The 26,607-nt window shown below is 40.3% G+C and overlaps 3 protein-coding genes across 3 annotated transcripts; all 3 read right to left on the bottom strand.

Annotated features, from left to right (window-relative positions):
- Window positions 1-361: 361 nt before the first annotated feature.
- On the bottom strand, window positions 362-6,864 carry LOC113126039 (cyclin-dependent kinase 5 activator 1). Its single transcript, XM_026299794.1, has 2 exons — window positions 6,388-6,864; window positions 362-5,666 (listed from the first exon to the last, which is right to left on the bottom strand). The coding sequence occupies exon 2, from the start codon at window positions 5,472-5,474 to the stop codon at window positions 4,485-4,487; it is 990 nt and encodes a 329-aa protein (XP_026155579.1). The 5' UTR covers window positions 5,475-5,666; window positions 6,388-6,864; the 3' UTR covers window positions 362-4,484.
- Window positions 6,865-18,478: 11,614 nt separating this feature from the next.
- LOC113126290 (Na(+)/H(+) exchanger beta-like) lies at window positions 18,479-19,172 on the bottom strand. Its single transcript, XM_026300258.1, has 2 exons — window positions 18,839-19,172; window positions 18,479-18,753 (listed from the first exon to the last, which is right to left on the bottom strand). Exons 1-2 carry the CDS (start codon window positions 19,170-19,172, stop codon window positions 18,479-18,481), a joined length of 609 nt encoding a protein of 202 aa, XP_026156043.1.
- Window positions 18,991-20,065, bottom strand: LOC113126040 (merozoite surface protein CMZ-8-like). Its single transcript, XM_026299795.1, has 2 exons — window positions 19,328-20,065; window positions 18,991-19,056 (listed from the first exon to the last, which is right to left on the bottom strand). The coding sequence occupies exon 1, from the start codon at window positions 19,916-19,918 to the stop codon at window positions 19,439-19,441; it is 480 nt and encodes a 159-aa protein (XP_026155580.1). The 5' UTR covers window positions 19,919-20,065; the 3' UTR covers window positions 18,991-19,056; window positions 19,328-19,438.
- Window positions 20,066-26,607: the final 6,542 nt, after the last annotated feature.

Genomic DNA, 26,607 nt, shown 5'->3' with positions numbered 1-26,607 from the left:
AACTTGTTCACATCTATACTGTGAATGTGAAGGGGCAGAGAGACTCTTGTTGCAGAAAGTGACGCTTTAGCTACAAAACAGGCTTTAAAAACATCCAACTGACCACATCTAACGTAGCAGGCATGAGACAGCTGAGTTTAAAATAAAAGATGTTTAGTTATAATTCTGTCATAGCTCATATGAATTCACATGCTGCTATTTCAGGACCGAGCTCATCTCAGTTGTTTCTAAACATGAACAAACCACCGAAATGATGATAGTTACACCTGCAGTCGTAAGAGCATTTAATAGTGTTTCCTATGAAGGGACAATCTGATAAGATCCAGTTTTAAGTTACCAAAAACATTTTCGCATTTAAAACGTCACATATAAAAATCAAACAAAAGCAGAGGTAAAAAAAAGAAAAGAACCATTTCTGAACTATCGAATGGCATGCATGCTACTACACAGCAGGACTATTTCTTTTTTGTTCATTTTTCATTCTTAACAGCTTGTTTTGTTTCACACCCACATATTTACATCATCAGTCTGAGGTGTGCTATTGAAATTTCACACCAACCTACAGCAGCAGCATACTGAGATAACACAACTCACAGAGCCGTGGTGGCTTTAAGCATAAGTCTGGTGATAAATATATTTTAATCTTACTGTCAACAAATCCCATGAAAAAACAAATGTTTAAGTTCCCTCCTGACAGGTATTATCTGTATACTAAAAGTGTGACACGTCCTGTTGTTTTGTGCCACAGAGATCCAATTTTGTCCAAAAATCTAAAAACACATAATTTAGTCACTTCAGAGCATTGTGTGTTCCTTCTTTTAAAAAAATGTGTTGTTTTTTTTTTTTTTTTTGTCAATCCCAGATACAGTGCTGTAAATACACAGGACACCCATCGTGTGAAAATAGTCCCCAACAGGTCCAACTTTGTGTGTTTGCTCAAACTACAGTGCCCGGCTTTCTGTTTAGGAAAACAGAAAACAGGCCAGGCTCCCTCCCTTTTCTCAAAAGAAAATTTTACATTCATGATGTGAAAACAAAAAGAAGTTTGAAAGTGCAAAAATACCATCTAATGCATGGAACTTGTTGACAGTAATAAACAAACTGAATAACACCACACGTATCCTTAAAAACCTTTATCACATTGTTCACACAAAGTCAAAAATCTCCAAATCAGAGCCAGTTTAAGGCCCATCTGAAATATTCTATAAAGCAATGTTGCCAAGGTCCCAGATGGAGGTCACATCCACAGACTAAGGTCCAGTTTGCACTTAACGTCATGTTTAATCTTGTTTCAATATCCGGAGTCAATCAGTTTCTACGCAACAAGAGTCATAAATTATCCACAGAGGTGTCAGGGCATCATGTGTCTGCTTGCCGGCAGTCAGGTATAAGAGCTTAGGAGTCGTGCCGAGGGTTTTGATTGGATGAACAGAATTAGAGATCCAGTTAAGATGCGAGTTAATTGGCTTGGAGGTCGCCCTGCTCTGAAGCGGCTACGCCACCCTGCTCTGTGGCTGATTGGACAGAGGTACTGAAAGAGGGGATGATTGCCTCTTTGGTCAAGAACAAATTATGTCACAATTTGAGAAACTGAAAAGATGCTCAGTGAGCAAAAGTTGTTTTTCACTAAAGGAAACCTGCAGCAGATTATCCGCTGTTTGTCACTTGTGCACGTTGTGCTGCATCTTCGGACTCAATAATATCCAGGTCTACAGGCGACGGATGGTGGAAGCAGATGTTGCCCTTAACTTTGACCCACATTCGCACAAATACACAACCAACCTGATGCCAACAAACAGTCCCATTCTGCCCCTCCTCGTCTTGACAATGGCTGGTGGGTGTGGGGTGTCAAATCTAATGAAACAGGGAGGGAACAACAGCTGAGTGTGTGGAAAGGGGTTTGGAGGGGGGGAGGGGAGGGAGGACGGTTCAGTCAAGACACAAGTGTCCTTGTCAAACAGCCAGGCCTTAGTGAGAGAGAGCGGCTCTGACAGCAACAACGAGGCCAAAACTAAACCAGTCAAAGCTCAAGAAAAAGAGGCAGCAGCTGTGTTTCAGTTCAGGACTCTGAGCGTGAATCACTGCCATCTCTCCGCTCTGGTTGACTGGTGTGACCTCATGTGAGACCCACAGGCGGGCAGGAGGGTGGTTGAGCTGAAATAGGCAGCAGGGTCGGACTCTCAGTGTCTGGTTCCTCCAGTGTGTCAGAGGATTTCAGAGCCAAAACTGTGCAAGAAGTGTGACACAGAATCTCATCGGATCCTCATGTTTTCATGCTGTGGTTCCTCTCTCCTTTTGATTGGGTTGGAGGATTAGGACTGGATTACACACAGAGAGTATGTGTACCAGTGTGTTTGTTTGCACGTGTTTAAAGGTCAACTGTTATGGGATGCTTGACCTTGTGGGTGAGAATATACTGAAGAGTCAAGGCAAAATGTACGAGAGACTGTTGCATGGCAGAGGGAGGTGGAGCACCAAACATGTAGGACTCTGCTACATGCTATTCTGAGCAATGCATCTATGTTTTTAGACATGAAGCATCCTCCTACACCAACAGCATCCAAAACCAGCTCTTCCAACATGAGGGCCAGGACAGACAAAATGAGTTGCAAGATACATTTCAGATTTGACTTCAGGAGATTAACTGTGTGTGAAAATTGCTCTGAAATGCTACTTTTTCTGGAAAAGCAAAACAAAACAAATTCACTCTGGTTAAACTGGGAACTGGAAAACAGATGCAGAACACAGGAAACCCAATGCATACTGCAAACATTCAGGGTAAAACCTAGAATTCTGTTACTTACTTTCTATCTCCAGAAGTATTTTCTAAGCAGTGGGACTGAAAATTGTACAATAAACTTTGGTGATCTGTGACCTCTTGCAGCAGGAAACAAAACAATGTTTGGATGCTAGGGATATAAAAATAGATGAATATAAATTTGATCTGATCTGTCTTCAGCCATCCACATGTTTTTCAGTGTAATAACAATAAACCTTTGACCCACCTCTAACATAAAACCACATGAGAAATTAAGAAATTAAAGCCAATGAAGCTCAAATGCCAGTGGTTCATTCTAGGAAATAATTTAGACATGAGCTGAGATAAGGACAAGATGAAAACAACCCCAGGTCCCTAAAAGCGACGAGGATGCACAGATGACTGATCAGAAAGTGAGACAAATTCAGAGGCAAAAACCAACACAGCCTTTTCCACCACAACAGCATTTATGTTATTCGTGCCTGGATCATTCTCGCCAACCCAAACCCTGATCTGCAAACATGTGTTTTATTGATGCACCAAGAGGAATAAAACAGGACATTTAAATGGCTCGTGTATGTGTATAAAGTCCAGCCCGGTCCAGTCTGGCCTGGATTAGCCACTGAAACACTGCAGGGCTGCTGAGTGGACATGAGGGGGGCAGAGGCTGATAGCAGGGAGGGGCTGAAGTAATCTGTTAATCTCATTTATATCACGGCTGCTGGAGCCCTGCCAACAAGACCCGGAGAACAAAAGAAGAGGTAAACACCTGATGACCCTGGCTGCCGTCCACTGAGCAACGCCTACACAAAAATAAACACGTGCACAGTCCTGCATGCGCTCTCATACAACATTTCAATCTAAATTGCATGTTCTGCTTCCACCAGGAAAGTCTCCTGAGAAAAGACAAACACAGGAGTGTTTCAGGCAAACTCAGGCAGCTTTCAGACCACATGACCCTTAAAAGGCTTCACAAGACACTGTCTGTTCGTTTTGGTTTACTGAACACACAGGGCACAGCAGGTCCAGCAGGACCTAACATGGACCTCTCAGCTGTTCCCATCAGTCTGAGTCACTTTTCACTGCTGGCACTCTAAGCTGAGTCAGCAGTGGATGTCAAGATGTCTCCTTCTATTGTCCAGGAAAAGGACTCGGTCTAGGTGAATCAGTTTGTTCCTGACAAATGTTGTATCCAGTTGTTGTTTAGAAAATGACCAAGGAAAAATCCTTCATGGCGCCTCACGAATGAGGGGATTTTTATATCTGGTGGACACTGGGTGATTTTCACATGGGTAAGCAAGGATGTGGAGATGTCTGGCTGTGCAGGTCCAGGGGGGCAGCTGGAACAACTGAGACTAGACACATGGACTCAGATGGGACAGGTGGACCAAATGGATGCTCCCTGTAAACTCAGCTGGATATTCCAGGGAAAAAAAGCAAATGTGAGTCTCTGTTTATGTGCCAATTATCAGAGAAAATATCTGGGGCAAAAACTTTGAATTACTGTGGATCTGGAGTCTGTGGATGGAAGAGACAATGGCAACAAACACAGATGGGATGAATAAATAAATCTACCATATGAAGACAGGCCTTCATTGCTCCTGCAGGACAGCAGAAGCAGGAAGAGTGGAGAGGAATCTGTACGAGACAAATGTGTGCAGGTAAATGTGTGCATGGGTGTACAAAAAGGCATGTGGCCAGTAAGGGTAGGTGCTCAAACCTCCTCTCACCGATCCAGCACTCGACTATAGTCCTGAGGGCCACAGCCGCCTTCACTCTTGAGTTCAGCAAATACTTGTGTGAAAAAGTGCGGGTCGGCATTGATACGCAGCATCTTGGAGCTGGTGGTGTCAATGATGGCGAGGCACCGGTCCCAGAAGGCCTCCTTACCCGCCTCCACCAGAAAGGGCTTAAGCGGGTATGAGATCTCGTTGCCCATGTAGGAGTAGGACAGATAGAGGCAGGTGAGCAGGATGGCCTGCAGCTCGTGCTCTGATGCCACCAGGTCACCGTCCACTACGTCCCGGCACAACATGTAGACAAACACCACGTTGGCTGGCGTGACGAAGGCCTGATCCTGCCAGCCCTGCAACAGCAGTGAGCGGTCCACAGCCCGCAGCCAGAGCACTGGGTCGGCTGGAGACAGATGTTTCAGGCGGTAGCAGCGACAACACAGGAACTCCCCCAAACAGCGCAGGAGCTCGCTGGTGGAGGCCTGGACGATGACACGCTTTGGAGAGGAAGCCACCATGCCCTGGGGGGCTTTTTTCACAGATGACAGCGGCTGGGATTTGCTGTAGCCATATCCATGCCCCTGAGCCATCCCCAGCCCATAGCTGAGCCCCAGGCCCAGTCCTGCTGGGCCCTCGTAGCTGGACAGGTTGGCACATGACAATGACTTCTTCACATTCTCACGGTTGAGGTGCAGCACGGGGTCCTTTTGGTAGATGTTGATGTTATTGTTGTTCAGGGGGTCCCCAAGGGCTACCGGACCACCAGAGCCTTTCTTAGAGTTGCCCTTCTTCTTTGTAGAGGCCACAAGTCGCTTCCATGTGAGCGCTGGGAGGAAGATGGACTGGCCCCTCTTCAGCCCGCGGTCTTTCTGGCTGTTGAGAGAGCGGCTGCTGAGGCTCGGATAGTGGCTGAGGGAGCCTGGTCGGTTGTCATAGTAGCCTGATTTGCGAGAGCTGGGGGACAGTGATAGTACAGTGCCCATGGTGAGTCAGTGATCCGGAGATTAGACTGTCTAACTGTGGCTGGTGAGACTGTTGTTCTCTTTTATTTCTCAATATCCAGAAGACGTGAACTCTCTGGAGGGAAACAGCATGAAGACGTGAGCACTGCCAGCATATCAAGATGAGCTGAATGGTGGGCACAGTTTAAATCACTGTGGCTGCAGTGATTTTACCTGCAAGATCAACACACAGAGGAACAGATCTTTGGAACAAATAGTAAAATAAACTAATCCCATTTAAACACACAGAAGTCATGTACTTTTAAATGCATTTTGTATTTGAGATGAACCTCTTTACTGCATCACCAGGAGCCAGTCACTACAATATCTTATTGTGCAGCCAAACTTTGTTGAAATCCATGAAGCTCTATTTTAAATTCAATTGGAAATCCTAACTTTTCCAAAGATGCCTAAAAATATTAGGCTGATCTTGCGGTCATGTAAGTAAAATGATGCTTCAGACGTCCTAAATATTTGCAGCTATAAAAACCTCTTGGGTTTGAAGATTTCACTGTGAACATCATAACGCGTCAGTGAAGAGAAAGAACAAACTGATAGGGAGCAGTCTGGTTTGTTCAGACTGTGGTTTGTTCAGACTGGTTTGCTCAGACTGGTTTGTTCAGACTGTTATGTTCTGTGACCCCTGTGATGATTCATATATCTAAAACAATTCAGACTCCTGTATTTATCTTAACGAACTAACGCTTGAGCCATCATGGAGAATATGTTGCACAGTGCGCACACAAATATCAAATACACAAATATACAATAGACAATAGACAATGTAATTACGTTACTGCTTTAAACATCATTTTCCTTCAGAACAAGAAAATAATGAATCACAAAAGGTATTAACTTTTAACAGGTAATCTGCATCAGCAGCTTTGACGCTTACCTGTGCGTACGAGATGTTCAGGTACGAGTCGACTGTTGTTTTTGCCGCAGACCTCAGTGGTGCAGATACATAGGAGCGCAACTAACACACTGTTTCTGCAGCCAGTCAGTTACTGGCGATGCAAGAGAGCAGGACGGGGGTCTGTCTGCAGAGATATACGCTGAAAGTCACTCCAGCAGAAGCTTTGACCGAGTCTTCAATGATGCCAAGTCTGGAACAACGCGTCGGTCCTCGCCAGGCAGGTTGCAGGTGTTATGCTCCGCTGTGCCTCAGACTCATACGAGAGTGGGGAGCGACTTTATTCTGGTTAAATGTCTTTTCATTTGTGTCTCCATGTCTGAGATCGGACACAAAATGCAACTTTTCACAGTGTCTGAGTCCTTTCAATGCACTCCATCTCTTCACCAACACGCGCCCGTGCGTAAAAGCCTCCTCTGACTTCTCCCGGTGCCGGTGTTGTTATCTCCGCGCAGAGAGGTGCAGTCGCCTAGTGGCCGGTGTCCTGTCGGAACACACTACCTACCGAGGTATGCTACTTTGCGAGTCTGCGCATGCGCGCACATGCGCAGAGTCGATATCTGGTTCGGCTTTTCCATGCCTATAAATCCATGCTACCTTGCTGTGGAAACTCATTTCGCAAAGATTTTGGCTGGTGGTAAGTATGATTTAAACTTTCTTATTCCTCATTTTGACCTGTAAACATGTAAATATTTGTATGTACATACTGGCTTTTCAGCAATAAAGACAACTAGCTGATATTAGCGTGCAGCGAGTGTTATCTTTAAACAAGCGTCTCTCGTAATAAATGCGTATGTTGCTGCACCTTTTAAGACCATTTTTAATTTAAAAGTTAAACACGTCATTAAAAATTGTGTGCTCTTCATTCTTTAGCCAATGCAGCTATTTGCTCCTTGCTTTTTCTTGATTAAGCCGATCATATTTGTTACTATTAAATGAGGAGAAAAACTTAACTCCTCAGTATATTTAAGCTATTTCCTCTGTAGGTTCTTTTCTTGTTATCGTCATGTCAGCTATTTAAGCAATTTGCCTTGTAAATACTTTTCTTGTTATAACGAGATATGTATCGTGTAATAACAATAAACACACTGCTGTGTCATAAAGTTATCCCGTCTCTGTGCATAGCTATGGAGAACAGGTGGGACAAATTGCAGTGTGATTCCTGTAATGGTTGGACACATTTTGAATGTGCCCAATATCACAAAGACAGTAGTGCACCATATCTTTGTAAAAAATGTAAAAAATAAATGTGTATATAATATATATATATATATATATATATATATATATATATATATATATATATATATATATATATATAAATAAATGTACAGTTGTGCCAAATACAGACTGTCTTCAAAATTGTTTGCTTTTGTGTCCAAAGCTGGTCTGCTGTTCTGCTATTGATTGACATATTTCCTATAAATAATTTTCAAAGACTATTAGACAGGTTTTATTAAGTAGTGAATATTTAAAACATGCTCCCAAAATTCTTACAGTTCAGATGGAGTGAGTGTTAGTTAAATACGAAGTGAAATTTGTACTGGGAGCATAATTCGGTGGGGTAAAATGCACTGTCAAATCATCATTTTTAATGACGTGTTTAACTTTTAAATTAAAAATGGTCTTAAAAGGTGCAGCAACATACGCATTTATTACGAGAGACGCTTGTTTAAAGATAACACTCGCTGCACGCTAATATCAGCTAGTTGTCTTTATTGCTGAAAAGCCAGTATGTACATACAGATATTTACATGTTTACAGGTCAAAATGAGGAATAAGAAAGTTTAAATCATACTTACCACCAGCCAAAATCTTTGCGAAATGAGTTTCCACAGCAAGGTAGCATGGATTTATAGGCATGGAAAAGCCGAACCAGATATCGACACATGCGCAGACTCGCAAAGTAGCATACCTCGGTGCGCAGAGATAAATTAAAATGTTTACCCTCCTGTGACCTGGTCCACCTGACTTTAGTATAACTGAAACACTTCTTAATAGGGCCTAGAAATATAATTGTTGCAATTGTGAGCACAGTTTGCTCTAACCTTGACTATTTGATAAGGGCCCAAATGTCTTTCTGTGACAAATCCCCTCCCTTTTGTTTCCTTGAAAACTGATGTGTTAGGCTGCAAGCAGCCAGTGACCCTCATGCTGTACCAAGGTGCTGTGTGACTGTTACTCCTTGCAAGTAAAAAAAGTTCGTCCTCTGAGTCTATTTGTTAAAGAATTTACCTAACAGTCGCAAAGTAGCATACCTCGGCAGGTACTGAACAGGAACGGGAACAGCTGCCCAGTCCTCGTACCATCTGAAAATGTTCGTGTCCCGGAGCAGCCCCAGTCCGCGTCTGACCGGGTTCCTGTGTCTTTTATTGCTCGTTTTTGTCTCCGCCAGTCTGACACAGGAGGACCACCACCAAACTAGCTCCACGTCTCACGAAAAGGCGTTCCCCGTCCTGTCCTTCAACTACTCCCATGTCAAGCAGCCCTTTGAGATCTCTCTGTGGATCCTCCTGGCCCTGCTGATGAAACTCGGTAAGTGCCACAGATGTGCCACCAGCGAGGGGCTGGGGTTTTCTAAATTAGAGGTCCTGGTCGTCTGGGCTGAAGGACTCCCCCACCCGAACAGGAACTGTACAGTTTCTAAGAAAGTTTCTAAAAAAGTGTTTGTAGAGCAAAATGACACCAGCACAGAAGAACTGAAACCTGCAGACAGAAATAAATACACCACATAGGATCTTAGCGCTCTGTTTTCCCCTGCAGCCCCAGATAATTTACGTCTTTGTAAACAGTCACTGAAACTAACCCAGTTATTCTGTGGAAAAGTCTCACAGCAGCAGACTAACTGTATTTATTGATATATACAGTTTAGAGCAGGGGTCACTAACAGGCGGACCGCGGTCCGGATGCGGACCCAGAAGCCGCCCCATACGGACCCGGACCTACAGCCAAAACAGAAGGTTATGATTTAAAACCTAATGGGGCGCTTCTATTTTCACCGGTGCAGCTTTTGTAGACTTTATGGTAGTGGAAACGCACAGACCAATTGCATGCGAGTTGAGCCATCCCACGTGATACCCCTCAGCCAATCAAGTCTGTGCATTCCAGGCGGGAAAAATTACGACTCTACAGTCTAAACAGAGCTAGAGGCAAGTGAAGAACGAGAGAAGGAGAAAGAGAGAGAAACAGGCGAGTGAGACGGAGAAAGTGAGAGAAACAGGCGAGTGAGACGGAGAAAGAGAAGGAGAAAGTGAGAGAAACAGGCGAGTGAGACGGAGAAAGAGAGAAACAGGCGAGTGAGACGGAGAAAGTGAGAGAAATAAGGAACAAATGACGCTCTCCAAAAAAAGAAAAGTGGACAGCGAAAACAGAGCATTTAATCCGGAATGGACAGACTCATTTCTGTTCATACTTCCAACTGGGAACACAAAACCAGTGTGTCTCATATGCTCAGAAACCGTGGCACTTATTAAAAGTGCCAATGTGAAACGCCATTATGAGACAAAACATAAAGATTATGAACAAACATACCCACTCAAATCTGAAGTCAGATCACAGAAAATAAGTAGTCTCAGAGCCCAATATGACCAGTCCACCAGGATCCTTAGCCAAACATTCACTGCCCAACAACGTGCTCTTGAGTGTTCTCTCAGAGTTGCTTGGATTTTGGGTCAACACAGAAAGCCATTTACTGATGGAGGGGTTGTCAAAGAATGCATGAGTGCAGTAGCTGAAACACTACTTGAGGGAAAACAAAAACAAGAGCTTTGTGATAAAATAAAGCAAATTCCCATGTCAGCATCGTCTGCCACAAAGAAAAGTGAAATATTAGCTCAAGATGTGCTAACTCAGTTAGATGAAGCTGTGTATAAGGTATCATGTGTAGGCTTCGCTGTGGATGAGTCCACTGACATATGTGACAATGCTCAGCTGTTAGTATATGTCAGGTTTTTCAACACAAACCAGAAAGCATTCTGTGAAGACCTGTTAGGTGTCACTCCCCTTCAGACCAGTACAAGAGGAGAAGACATCTACCTGGCCATTAAGGAGATGTTAACAGAGAGAGGAATAAAGCCAAAACAAGTAGTTTCAATAACCACAGATGGATCCCCTGCTATGATAGGAAGAGAGAAAGGAGCTGTAGCAAGACTGAAAGAGGACAATCCTGAGCTCATAGCTTACCATTGCATCATTCATCAGTCAGTGCTCTGTGCCTCCCTGTCAGATGAGCATGCTGAGGTGATGAATACAATGATGAAAATGATCAATTTTCTCAGGGCATCCTCTTCCTACCAGCATCGCATGCTCAGGGATTTCCTCAGAGAAGTTGATGCCAATGCTGATGATCTTTTGCTGCACAACAATGTGAGATGGCTCAGCAAAGGCAGGGTGTTATCACGATTTTGGTCCATCAGGAGGGAAGTAGCATCTTTTTTGACAGGGCTAATAAGTCAGAAAGCAACACAGTTTTCTCTCTTTTTAGAAAATGAGAAACAGATGGATAATGTGGCCTTTTTGGTTGATATCACTTCACATCTGAATGAACTGAATTTGAGACTACAAGGCAAAGACAATTCAATTAGTGAACTGATGACAGCTGTCCGCTCCTTTCAGAGGAAACTTGAGGTGTTCAAGGAAGACCTGCAGGGAGACTGTGCACACTTCCCAGCAGTTCAGGAACAAATTCAGGGACAGAGAGATGTGTCTTCTTTTGTTGACTTTATTGATAAGCTGATTGTAAACTTCAGCAACCGTTTTGAGAGCTTCAGCTTTGGACAGCAGCTCACCCTGTTTATTCAGAACCCATTTCTCATCACAGATGTCAGGGGGTTCTCAAAAGAAGTCACACAGCACTTTAAATGGGTAAATGCTGGGCCTCTCCAGATGCAATTGGTTGATCTCCAAGCAGATGTAGCCCTGAAAGAGCAGTTTGTAAGAACTGACCCTTCCACATTCTGGCTCCAAATGGTCCCTCGGACAGCTTTCCCAGGTCAGTGGAAAGTAGCCCTATACATCCTGACCATGTTTGGCTCCACATACAACTGCGAGGCAGCTTTCTCCACAATGAACATAATCAAAACTAAATATCGTTCCAGGCTCACCAATGAGCACCTCCACATGTGTATGCGAATTGCCTTGACTCCATTCAAGCCCAGGTTTAAAATCCTGACAAGACAAGCTAGAGCTCAATTCTCTCACTGAGCAAAAAGGTGGGGGAGTGGGATATAACAGGAGAATAAAGTGGTATTCTAAAACAGTTCATTTGTTAAAATGTGCTAAGATTTATTATTTGTAGAATTGGTTGAGACTTTTGAGTAAAGATGTAAAACAGACAAGGGGAAACTCAAGCTTTTCCTTCCTTTATTTTTCTGAAGTTAAGCACTTTATTTTAACATACACAATTTTCACCTTTTATTTTCTCTTATTATGAAATGCAGCCCTACTAATGAGAGAACATTATACATATCTACAGTCATCTACATGTTCAGTTGTATGTTACATGACAATAAATATTGTCAGAAAGTTTTTGAATTGTACTGAATTCATTTGATTTGACAGTATTGATTACATGCAAATGTTGATAAAACTACTAGGCTACTTAAATATATATCGCACTAACTAGTTAGACAATATAATCTTCCGGACCTTTGCTTCAAGAAATTTTCTCTAACTGGACCTCTTTAAATTTTAGTTGAATACCACTGGTTTAGAGGCTCTGCCCCTAAACATTCATACAATCAAGTTTCAGCATTAACAGCATGTTGACTGGATTTTCCTCTAAGCTGCTGTTCCCTGTGAGTGATGCTGCTTCAACACAGCCCTGGTTGGGAGATTTTCCTGCTGCTGAAATGATAAATCAGTCAGTTATCAGCTGTTTTGGTCTAAACGTACGACACATGATATTGATCAGGGCTGGATCACCAACCATGCAAACCCACACCTGCAAGCCCCAGGGGACCTGTTTATCCTGGTCTGTAGTGCTAAACAGACTGAAGCTAATCACCCAGTGTCACAAGATTAAAGATTTAAAGGCAAATATTCACTGCACTGCATTTATCTGCATAGTTTAGTTTCTGGTTATGGTTTAAAATGAGAGTTACTGTTGAGCTGGTGTCCCGTCGGAACACACTACCTACCAAGGTATGCTACTTTGCGAGTCGCAAAGTAGATATCTGGTTCGGCTTTTCCATGCCTATAAATCCATGCTACCTTTCTGTGGAAACTCATTTTGCAAAGATTTTGGCTGGTGGTAAGTGTTATTTAAACTTTCTTGTAAACATGTAAATATTTGACATGATAAACAATTGTGAGAGCTGAAGGGATGTAGGTCAGTAAAGTTAAATACAGCGCTGGCTATTATGTGAGCTATTATGTGAGACATAGTAAAAGTGCAAATGTTGTCATCTCAATACAAATTGTCCATAAGCGAGGCACAAAGCGGAGGCCAAGTCCCTGGGTGAGGTACAGGAAAATCATAAAAGTTATCAAAATATGGATAACTTTTGATGCTCCATGTCTCTAAGTGAGGTCATTCAGCCAATTTGGCTGGTTTGTTTTGAGCTTTGGTTTGGTCAAGACGGTCCACTTGTGTGGTTTAATTGTGTGTGGTGCACTATTGTGATACAGAACTATATACAGTGGGTACGGAAAGTATTCAGACCCCTTTAAATTTTTCACTCTTTGTGTCATTGCAGCCATTTGCCAAAATCAAAAAAGTTCATTTTATTTCTCATTAATGTACACTCAGCACCCCATCTTGACAGAAAAAAACAGAAATGTAGAAATTTTTGCAAATTTATTAAAAAAGAAAAACTGAAATATCACATGGTCATAAGTATTCAGACCCTGTGCTCAGTATTGAGTAGAAGCACCCTTTTGAGCTAGTACAGCCATGAGTCTTCTTGGGAATGATGCAACAAGTTTTTCACACCTGGATTTGGGGATCCTCTGCCATTCTTCCTTGCAGATCCTCTCCAGTTCTGTCAGGTTGGATGGTGAACGTTGGTGGACAGCCATTTTCAGGTCTCTCCAGAGATGCTCAATTGGGTTTAGGTCAGGGCTCTGGCTGGGCCAGTCAAGAACGGTCACAGAGTTGTTCCGAAGCCACTCCTTTGTTATTTTAGCTGTGTGCTTAGGGTCATTGTCCTGTTGAAAGGTGAACCTTCGGCCCAGTCTGAGGTCCTGAGCACTCTGGAAGAGGTTTTCTTCCAGGATATCTCTGTACTTGGCCGCATTCATCTTTCCTTCAATTGCAACCAGTCGTCCTGTCCCTGCAGCTGAAAAACACCCCCACAACATGATGCTCCCACCACCATGTTTCACTGTAGGGATTGTATTGGGCAGGTGATGAGAAGTGCCTGGTTTTCTCCACACATACTGCTTAGAATTAACGCCAAAAAGTTCAATCTTGGTCTCATCAGACCAGAGAATCTTATTTCTCATAGTCTGGGAGTCCTTCATGTGTTTTTTGGCAAACTCTATGCGGGCTTTCATGTGTCTTGCACTGAGGAGAGGCTTCCGTCGGGCCACTCTGCCATAAAGCCCCGACTGGTGGAGGGCTGCAGTGATACTTGACTTTGTGGAACTTTCTCCCATCTCCCTACTGCATCTCTGGAGCTCAGCCACAGTGATCTTTGGGTTCTTCTTTACCTCTCTCACCAAGGCTCTTCTCCCACGATTGCTCAGTTTGGCTGGACGGCCAGGTCTAGGAAGAGTTCTGGTCGTCCCAAACTTTTTCCATTTGAGGATTATGGAGGCCACTGTGCTCTTAGGAACCATGAGTGCTGCAGAAATTCTTTTGTAACCTTGGCCAGATCTGTGCCTTGCCACAATTCTGTCTCTGAGCTCCTTGGGCGGTTCCTTCGACCTCATGATTCTCATTTGCTCTGACATGCACTGTGAGTTATAAGGTCTTATATAGACAGGTGTGTGCCTTTCCTAATCAAGTTCAATCAGTTTAATTAAACACAGCTGGACTCCAATGAAGGAGCAGAACCATCTCAAGGCGGATCAGAAGAAATGGACAGCATGTGAGTTAAATATGAGTGTCACGGCAAAGGGTCTGAATACTTATGACCATGTGATATTTCAGTTTTTCTTTTTTAATAAGTTTGCAAAAATTTCTACATTTCTGTTTTTTTCTGTCAAGATGGGGTGCTGAGTGTACATTAATGAGAAATAAAATGAACTTTTTTGATTTTGGCAAATGGCTGCAATGACACAAAGAGTGAAAAATTTAAAGGGGTCTGAATACTTTCCGTACCCACTGTATATGTGGTATCTCTATACTATCTCTATACTATTGAAGGTAAAGTCTTTACAGACGTCTACAAGGCAGGTATATACATATATAGGTTCTTCCTTATATATATATACAGGCTATATATTGGATTGTATTACTGTATTATATATAATAGTATATACATTTAGGGCTTGGTTTCTAAGACTATATAGGTAGATAATATGCCATATTATGTCAGAATGTACTATACTTCATATGACAGTATATTATGGTACTCACCATACCATACATCAAGTGTATGGCGGCGGTATATGACACTAGTACGTGGTATACATTATATTGCACATATAGTAAATATATGACACTATACACTTGAATAGTAGGATACTATCGTATAACACAATATTACATATATGGTACATGTATATAAGGACATAATTAGCGTCTATACCATATATTATATATTGTATTATATGATATATAATACTGTACTGTACTATATCATATAGTAATATGATGACATATATATATATATTTATATTATAACTTATAATACATATACAATATAGATTATTATAGATTATTTATTAAGTAATGTTAGGTATGGTTACGTAATGGATATTATAATATTATACTATACTATGACCATTATAATATAATTGGGTATACATATATATGTATACATACACAATACATATATTATACCCTCTATACACTTGATACCTGTATATAGCTTACGTATAGTTATAATTGGTATATATATATATATATATAATATAACGGTATGTACATTATATATATACTACATAAGTGTATATATATATATATATAATTGAGTATACTATAATATATGTATACGTAGAATATGTACAACCATATGTATATTATATACATAACCAGTACATATGTACTGGTTATATATTGTTTATTACGTACATATAATAATAAACAACTATGTAATATGTAGTTACATACGTTGATTATATACATACAGTTATGTATAACATTATGGTCCTGGATATATAAGTATATATTTAGATATACCTCGTATATCTTGGTTTGACGTCTGTATTATATATAATCCTATAGTCTACATCACATAGTAACATGTATATAATAGATACAATACGTACATATGTACATATTACGGTGTTATGTGTATATGTACACATATACGTATAAGTATAATAAAATGTTATGTTCTATACTAATACATGTATGCATATGTAATGTTATATGTAATCATACATATGATAATAATGATATATATATTCTGGTTAACATAAAATAAGTTAATACTTATTACTTATATAATATATGATGTATATACATATATTATATATTATGGTAAGTGTTATTTAAACTTTCTTGTAAACATGTAAATATTTGACATGATAAACAATTGTGAGAGCTGAAGGGTTGTAGGTCAGTAAAGTTAAATACAGCGCTGGCTATTATGTATGTATATACAGTTAATAATAATATATAAGTTAATACTTATTACTTATATAATATATGATGTATATGCATATATTATAGTGAATCATATTTTAGATGTTGATTGCAGACAGGTATATGCGTATATATATGTACATATACGTATGTATAATACATAATAGGTATTATGATATATACCGTGTAAATATATGTACACCTATATATATATATATATATATATATATATATATATATATATGCATATATATATATGAGATGTAACTGTATACAGATGTAACCATCTGTATATGTACATAATATAATACATATTTGTATATATATATATTTATATATATATAATATACGGTAAAGCAGCATATATATACAAATATAATACATACTATAATATAGTATATATATATATAGTGGATATATATATAATCTCAAGTTGTAATATATATATATATATATATATATATATATATATCAATCATATCATAGTATATATATAATATACATATGTGACGTATATTACTATCATAGATAGTTGTATATAGTATATATACTATATAAATCATAGATAGTGTATATACAATACCCTTGAGGGTACCTATACATATTATGTATATGTATAGGCTCTATATATACATATATGTGTATATAAACATGTGGAAGATATACCACATATACCAATACATTGGGTCCAAGTATATCTACAACATATATATATATATATATTCATATATAGTATTTTTTTGTTTAAATGTTTGTGTTATGACTTTAAAATATATTTTTTTACAACTTTGGAGGAAGGTTTTTAAATAAATATCCATATATTTCCAGATATTGTTATGTTTATATAATTTACAGCCTTATTAATAGATACTGTATATTTTGTTTATATTATCTTAGCTTTTCTTTATGCTTTGATATTGAATACAAAAAATATCAGCATCCTTTTCTTTCAGGTGGCTACCTCACTGTGCATCACTGTTTGATAGTTATAAATACATGCATATAGTATTGTATATAGTATAATGATGGTATATATATATATATATATATATACACACACACCTTGGTACATATGCAGTATAGTAATGTTATATATATATAACCTCATACAACATAACACAATATGTATATGAACAATATGTATCATTTTATATACATATGTATATAAAATGAACAAATATAATGTAATATTATAATAGTATTATATATATGTAATGGTTATGTAATATTAATTATCTATTAATGTTAGGTTATCCTAGATACAGCACATATATTATGTGCTGATAACATGCTACCTTATTATACTGATTATACATAATATAAAATAGTATATATTATTATTAATATTATTATACAAGTTTATTATCTATTATGTATACAATAGCATATATCAATAATATATGTATATATGATATATACATGTATATGTATATATAACCATGTATATACGTGATATATATGTATATATATATAACCATATAGATTTATAAGTATAGTATGTAGATATATGTATTATATATCTACAGTATATATAACACTATACCGTATGTATACGGTACACTGTATAGTGTAGTATAGCGTATTTACCCTTATACATGTGGGTATATCTAAAATTGGACACTTTAGATATTATAAGGGTGTCCATTATTACAAAACTTTATAACTTATAGTCCATACATCATACAAGTCTACCATACAGCTCAGATATAAACTGGATATAATGGTAGGCAGGAACATTCAGAAACATGAAGTGTAGTGTAGTCTATAGTCTCATACCAATCTATATCTATATATTCCTAGATATAGGAATGACATATAGACGTCTGTAACATAGTTACAGCACTAGCTGTAGAAAATTACATTGAGTTCCAATAGGACCTGCGTGATTTTGCAACAAGTGGACTAGTAACACAGTAATCTGAAATGATCTAATTTCAAATTCAAGGTAACTCAAGGTTATTGAGTTCCACGACCACATTCTTATATATCAGATTAGCTAGTGCATCACATACTCCCTCCATTTGGCAGACTCAGTATTCATTGGCTTGAGTGCAAATCCCAATGCATCATGCACAAAACAAAAACAAGCTGTTTCTGTGTCTGACTTCTGTTTGTTTAGAGTCACCTTTAAACTGCAGCACTTTCTATGTCCTCTTTATCATTTATCATTATTTGAAAGAGGACCAAACTAAGGAAAAACACACTAATGAAATGCAAATTATGTTTCTGCTTTCAGATTTCAATATTTTCCAAAATAATCAAATCCACCGTGCTATTTATTGATTTCCAAATAACTGTCAAGATTTTTGATTCTTTTTCTACAGAAAACAATTTTCATGTAATTCTTTATTTTAACAAGCAGCTTTATTGAGATTGTGTTCACCTTTTCCACAGACTGTGTCCATGATTAAACATATACAGCTGAAATATGGGCCGAAATATCTTTACTCCTCTCACCTGCACAAAGACTGTGAAGAAGATGACGGTGATGATGGCAGTGAGGAACATGTTCTTCATTTTACTTTCGGTCAGCAGGAACCCCGGGGAGAAGGCAATGGCGCCTCGCAGGCCACCGTAGGCCACGATGAACTGGTCCTTTTTGGTGAGCTTCACAATACGGAACTTATTGATGGTGTAGGTGAGACCAATAACTCCTGAAACACGAACAACGGGAGAGTTTGCAACGAACGTCAAGCACAAGGGGCATAATAATAAAGCATAATAATATTTTGTACTGACCCAGCACTCTTGACACTAAACAGAGGATGATGGTGAAGATGACAAATGTCCAGTTCCAGACGTGAGGACCGGCCATCGTGGAGACACCGAGGAAGATGAAGATGAGAGTCTCGCTCACGCTGCTCCACATTTTTTGGAAATATTTGATGGTGGTGTAGGACTTGTGGGAGATGTTGGCTTCCACGTATGGCCTCATCATCACGCCACAAGCTATCAACCTGAAGGAACAGAGGAAGTAAACTTTACAACTCCCCCTGCAGGAAACAAAAGCAGTGAAAACACTTTTCGGTGTCAGGTTTACAGTGCTGCCTGCTCCTGGATGCACATCTTCCATCCTAGAACAACTACAATGAAATACAAAACCACTAAAAAGAAACAGAAAATAACCTCCACGACAACAAAATGACAAAAAAAAAAAAATAGACAACTACAAAGACATGGGAAACCACTAAAATAAACACAGCACAGTGTGTAAACTCCCTGACTCACCACAGTGACGGCGTCGTTCAATAGTGACTCCCCGAACACAAGGATGTGCAGCAGCCCGTTGATGTTGATCTCCTCAAATACGGCCAGGAAGTGGCTGCCAGGCTGATGTCTTCAGCCCGCTGCTGCTCCCGATCTCTTCTGGCCAGAGCTTGGGCCTCTGCCCTTGCAAGCACGGTCCTCTGCCTCCTCAATGACACCAGACATCTCCTGAGCTGTCAGCACCCGGGCCTTGCTGGTGTTCCTCCTGACTCTGCCAGTGTTGCGGGCATAATTGATTTCAGCCAGGAGGTGGGCCAGGTCTGCCGATATCCTGCCTGATGCTACCAAGGGATGGGTCAGGTAGGGATTAGATGAGGGAGGTGGAGGAGGGGGGACAGTGGTCTGCTGGTGGGCGGAAACACAGAATGTTAGGGGATGGGCAGCAGGAGAAGGATGAGAGTGGGGTGAAGATGCAGGGGCAAGTGGGCTTGAGGGTGGGGCCACACTAAGGGGGGAAACGGTACATGGGTGGGTAGCATCAGGCGCGGCCCAGGGAGATGCTGATGGGGCTTGCAGAGGTGGTGAGGTCCCACGACGTGGCCCAGACGGCATGACCCGTGACCAGTCAATGGCCAATGGGTCCAGAGGGTAAAGGCCACACCTCCTGAACCCAGCCACTACAACCCTGCGATCCTTAAGCCTCTGATAAGAGTTTCTCAGGACCCTTGAAAACTCTTTCTTGGAAACCAAAAAAGAGTCTCGCTCACGCTGCTCCACATTTTCAGGAAATATTTGATGGTGGTGTAGGACTTGTGGGAGATGTTGGCTTCCACGTATGGCCTCATTGTCACGCCACAAGCTATCAACCTGAAGGAACAGAGGAAGTAAACTTTACAACTCCCCCTGCAGGAAACAAAAGCAGTGAAAACACTTTTCGGTGTCAGGTTTACAGTGCTGCCTGCTCCTGGATGCACATCTTCCATCCTAGAACAACTACAATGAAATACAAAACCACTAAAAAGAAACAGAAAATAACCTCCACGACAACAAAATGACAAAAAAAAAAAAAAATAGACAACTACAAAGACATGGGAAACCACTAAAATAAACACAGCACAGTGTGTAAACTCCCTGACTCACCACAGTGACGGCGTCGTTCAATAGTGACTCCCCGAACACGAGGATGTGCAGCAGCCCGTTGATGTGGATCTCCTCAAATGCGGCCAGGAAGTGGCTGCCAGGCTGATGTCTTCAGCCCGCTGCTGCTCCCGATCTCTTCTGGCCAGAGCTTGGGCCTCTGCCCTTGCAAGCACGGTGCTCTGCCTCCTCAATGACACCAGACATCTCCTGAGCTGTCAGCACTCGGGCCTTGCTGGTGTTCCTCCTGACTCTGCCGGTGTTGCGGGCATAATTGATTTCAGCCAGGAGGTGGGCCAGGTCTGCCGATATCCTGCCTGATGCTACCAAGGGATGGGTCAGGTAGGGATTAGATGAGGGAGGTGGAGGAGGGGGGACGGTGGTCTGCTGGTGGGCGGAAACACAGAATGTTAGGGGATGGGTAGCAGGAGAAGGATGAGAGTGGGGGGAAGATGCAGGGGCAAGTGGGCTTGAGGGTGCTTCAGCATTCACACTATTGTTATCCTAATCTTTATTATTCCGTACATTTTTCGGTCGCTAACTCGTTCCGCATACTTTGTGCTAGAAAGACCGTTCAGGTATCAAAACGTTCAGCTTTTTAAGGACATTCCTGCTTGTATTCAACTTTTTGATATCTTTCATATTTTTTAAGATATTCAGCTTTTTTCAAATTTTTTGGCCCATTGAAATGAATGGAGAGAATGTTCCAATCCTCTTCAACTTTGTCCTCTTTCAGCTTTAACTGTGTCAGCATACTTTCAGCTAGAAACACCATTCGACCTTTAAACGGGTCAGAAGGCATTAATCTATTAGTCCTGTATCAAGCTTTTTGATATCTGTTATGGTTTTGATGTCTTTAAGGTTCTGTAATGGACAGAACAACATTGCTGTATAGCTGGATCGAATTGTAATGTTTATAACATTACCTTTGATGTCAGCTTAATAAGGCCGCTACAGAAGCCTTGAAGATGTTCTGAGTCAAGCACAGGTCTGTACATACAGTATCTTTGTTATACACCATATTTATATTTCTGTCTCTTTTGATTGAGGTGGGGAGTGGGAGATGTTAAAGTACATTTAAGCAATCTTTTTTGTGCAAACTGGAAGTCACATGTAGATAAAAACATGCCACAAATTTCTTCCCTTTTCTGTTTCATTCTAATGTCACAGATTATTACACCATATAGGAGTTTCACTGTCGTCTTCATAAAAAAACAAATAGCCTATTTATTTAATAGTATTAATATGTACCCCCTAAACAACTTCTTGAAGAAGTGATTGCCTTTTTACATTTCTTCCTTCAAAGCTTCGTCTGAGATTTATTACAGTTATTCTCATTTGCTAAAACAAATGAGACAAAACAATTTGCTTAATGAAACTGGGATCCACTTGATCTTTATCATCACCTTCTTAGCACAGCATAAGTCTTCTCTTGCAACTGTCTTAACAGTTTTTCATTTGTTTCCCACATTTTCACACATTTTTACCACAGATCTCATTGAAAGACCCCAAACTCTGTTGGATTAAATGTGTTTAATAAAAGCTAATAGAAAGAACTTGCATAATTATGAATATCTAATGCAGCTGTGTGAAACTTGTTTACACAACTCTTCAATCAGCAATCAGTCCTCTTCCATCTATAAAAGACTCTGTGATGCTATTTGCAAGCATGGATTCAAAGAGGTGAAAGGCATGGAAGGAGATTAAGCTTTGTTTTTGGTATAGATATTTCCACCCATAGGTTTCCTTTGGGGTGGCTTTTAGAACATTTTTCTATAGCAATACCATGAAAATATATAGTATTAAAATATGGAACAGTGTAATTTCATATTGAGAGCTGTGTTTTGTGTTTGGTTGTCCGATATGTAGTGATTGATTGAATAAATATATCAATTTGACCACAAGTTGTAGTGTCTGGTGGATATTTGATTTTGTTGCATATGTTTAAAGTTTTGTGTTTTTTGCAGACAAAATGAGTCATTTTGGCCAGTGAGCTTCAGTTTCAGCCTGTGTGTTAATAGTTTAAAATGTGATGTCAGAATGGACAAATGTGTTTAAGCAATTGAAAAAAAGTCAAGAACAACCAAATTCCTGAAAAGTACATATCCACAAGCTGTGTACTGGACCAGGAGACCGATACATTGTTTAATGTATCATTACTGCAGTAATCAAACCTTTACTCAAAAAGCCTAGTCTTGATCCAGGAGTCTTGGCTAATTATAGACCAATATCCAACCTGCCATTTATTTCTAAAATCCTAGAAAAAGCTGTTGCTAAGCAGCTATCAGACCACTTACACAGGAATGAACTATTTGAAGATTTTCAATCAGGATTTAGAGCACATCATAGTACAGAAACAGCACTGTTGAAAGTTACCAACGATCTTCTCTTAGCCTCAGATAATGGACTTGTTTCAATACTTGTCCTCCTAGACCTTAGTGCAGCATTCGACACCATTGACCACAACATCTTATTACAGAGACTGGAGCATGTGATTGGTATCAGAGGAACAGCGTTAAAGTGGTTCCAATCCTATTTATCGGACAGATTCCAGTTTGTTCATGTCCATGATGAACCTTCCACACGAACAAAAGTTAGTTATGGAGTTCCACAAGGCTCCGTGCTAGGACCGATTCTGTTCACCCTGTACATGCTTCCTTTAGGATATGTCATTAGGAAGCACTCTATTAATTACCACTGCTATGCAGATGACACTCAGTTATATCTATCTATTAAACCTGTTAACACAAACCAGTTAACCAGACTTCAAGCCTGTCTAACTGACATAAAGGCCTGGATGACCAGTAACTTTTTACTTTTAAACTCGGAGAAAACAGAAGTCATTATATTTGGGCCAAAAAATCTCAGAAATAACTTTTCTCAAATAATAGCTACTCTAGATGGCATAACCCTGGCCTCTAGCACTACTGTAAAAAACCTTGGAGTTATTTTTGACCAGGACATGTCCTTTAACTCACACATAAAACAAATCTCTAGAACTGCATTCTTTCACCTGCTCAACATTTCCAAAATTAGGAACATCCTGTCTCAAAATGATGCAGAAAACCTAGCCCATGCATTTGTTACCTCAAGGCTAGATTACTGTAACTCATTACTATCTGGATGTCTCAATATCTCCATAAAACGCCTCCAATTAATCCAGAATGCCGCAGCCAGAGTCCTGACAGGAACTAGCAGGAGAGATCATATTTCTCCTATATTGGCTTCTCTTCATTGGCTCCCTGTAAAATATAGAATAGAATTTAAAATCCTTCTTCTCACATACAAATCCCTTCATAATCAAGCTCCTTCATACCTCAAAGACCTCATAGTACCATATTATCCCAATAGACCACTTCGTTCTCAGAGTGCACGTCTACTTGTGGTTCCCAGAGTTTCCAAAAGCAGAATGGGAGGCAGAGCCTTTAGTTATCAAGCTCCTCTCCTATGGAACCAGCTCCCAGCCTGGGTTCAGGAGGCAGACACTCTCTATACTTTTAAGGCTAGACTTAAAACCTTCCTCTTTGACAAAGCGTATAGTTAGGGCTGGCTTCAGGCAACCCTGAACCATCCCTTAGTTATGCTGCTATAGGCCTAGACTGCCCGAGGACCATCGGTGCACTGAGCTCCCCTACCCTAACCCCCCCCCTTTCCCTTCCCCTCCCCTCTCTTCTCTCCTCCCACCTCATGTATATTCCACCATTGAATCTTACTAACCTTGTGTTCTCTCTCTCCCCTAGTTTGTGCTCTCTCCCTCTCTCTCTATTCTCTCTGTACCTTCTGCAGGTGTCCCTGGTCCTGGAGCTGTATATCGCTGATGTGCAGTTACTGGTCCCACCAACCTGCAGTGTCTATTTGTTGTTTATTGTTGCTGTTCTTTTCTCTCTGCTCTATCCACTCACCCCAACCGGTCGAGGCAGATGGCCGCCCAAACTGAGCCCGGTTCTGCTGGAGGTTTTTTCTTCCGTTAAAGGGAGTTTTTTCCTCTCCACTGTCGCCAAGTGCTTGCTCATAAGGGAATTGTTGGGTTTTTAGTTTTAGTTTTTGTAAAGTGCCTTGAGATGATTTGTATTGTGATTTGGCGCTATACAAATAAAATTGAATTGAATTGAATTGAATTGAATTATTTATTTGTTTAGGGTATATTAAATACGTACTTTGGAAACTGGAAGTTTTAATATTTTTTCTAGAAGAATTTTTGTTTTTAATTATCTTATGGGTTTATTTTATTGTAATATGACATTGAGTGCATTGTTTAATTCTGTGTGGAGCTACCGAAACAAATTCCAATCGAATTCCCTTCTAGATACGGCAATGAAATATTGATTCTTGGATCTCTCTCCTAATCTCAGGTTAAACCCACATTGCAGTATGACTGAGCATCCCCCTCCCTACATGATCTATCTGGTGGCCTTCTTTTTCTTCCTGATGGGACTGCTGGGCTTCTTCATCTGCCACCTGCTCAAGAAGAAGGGCTATCACTGCCAAACTGGAGACATGGATGATGAAGAAGAGGAAGAGAAAGTTGCAGGAAATGTTGACGGTGGGTTGCGAAAACGTTCATCCCGCTGCTACTGAGGATTTTAGGGTTATTATAACATCTTTTAATCTTGTCCAGTCAGTCGAGGGTTCCAGGTTTTATTCCTGAATGTTGAAACTGGTGACCAACAACAAACCATTATTTTTAAATTAACTATTCTTTCTCTATTGCATCCTGTCTGTACTCACTTTCTCAGTTTTCATCTGCTTTCATGAAGCTTTCTTAACTATATTTTATGCTTGCCCCAAAGGACTGAGGAACATACAAAAGTGAACATTATGCAAATGTGTATATGTTCCCAAGTCATATTCTAGAGTTAAAGTGCTGTGAAAAAGTATTTGCCCCTCTGATTTTTTTACCTTTTTGCATATTTGTCACATTTAAATGCAGCCCTCTGGGATATCGCTAATAAAAGTGATAGCCGGCGCAGAGTAAGCCTGCATAATAGTGTCATGTAGCCAGTGAGACGGACATTCCGCAGAGAGGGGATAGCCCAGCAAATACTCTCTGTAGTGAACAAAAAGGCGCTTTGGACTCGGCGGACGCATAGCGAGGAGGAAAAGTGTAATCACACTAGATCACACTAGATCTGACCAAGTTAGTGACGCATTTAGGCATGTATGCTGGGTTCCTCCCTAATCTGAAGACAAGCTGGGGATACTGAGAAAGCGCACGCTCTTTTCAGAAGCAGCAGAAAACGAAGCGTGACCTATTGTAACAGTTTGAATGGAGCAGCCATGAGTGTATGTAAGACCACAGGAAGGACCCATCGTGGACTTAGGGGACGTGCCATAGGGCACTGCCTACACTTTCCCCTCAGAAAACGCTTAGTGAGTGGGTGACTGAACACTGCTCTGTTGCCGAGCCCTTCGTGGCACGGGGTAATACCCGCACATACGTTTTGATAGTGCTAAATGCCAAATTCCTCTACAGTAATAACTGGAGAAAAAACAAAACCATGGGTAGAGGGGCATGCAACAAAGGGAAAACCATTTTCCATGCACCATCGCTAAAAAAATGGCCGATTTGTTCCATACAATGTCTTATAGATATAGTAGATATAGAGTGTGTGCACCTTGGATACATAATATATTATGTATATACTGTACCATAGATACACTATGTAAGTCTGAATTTTGAAACACAACAGTGTTCAGGTGTCCCCCTTGCATAATTCCCAAGACCATTATAACGTAGTAAGAAAAACTAAACAAAAAAAAATGTGTCCAAACCTCATGTATAGTAAAGAAATGTAGCAGGTCCTGTAATGATTCTGTGACCAGGCTTCGAAGGTGCAGTGACATGAGAGCAGCCGCACAGTTGAAGAACTGCACGCCAACAGGAGCAACTTGCTCACTCTTTGGTATGAGGGGCAACCAAAAGTCCTTGAAGATGTCAAACAGTGATGCACAGTGAGGTAGCCACCTGAAAGAAAAGGATGCTGATATTTTTTGTATTCAATATCAAAGCATAAAGAAAAGCTAAGATAATATAAACAAAATATATCTATTAATAGGGCTGTAAATTATATAAACACAATATCTGGAAATATATGGATATTTATTTAAAAGTTGTAAAAAAATATAGTTTAAAGTCAAAACATAAACATTTAAACAAAAAAATA

The sequence above is a fragment of the Mastacembelus armatus genome, chromosome 11 (genome assembly GCF_900324485.2).
Source record: "Mastacembelus armatus chromosome 11, fMasArm1.2, whole genome shotgun sequence".
In the NCBI taxonomy this organism is placed as follows: Eukaryota; Metazoa; Chordata; class Actinopteri; order Synbranchiformes; family Mastacembelidae; genus Mastacembelus; species Mastacembelus armatus.
This window is presented reverse-complemented; position numbering and strand designations above follow the sequence as displayed.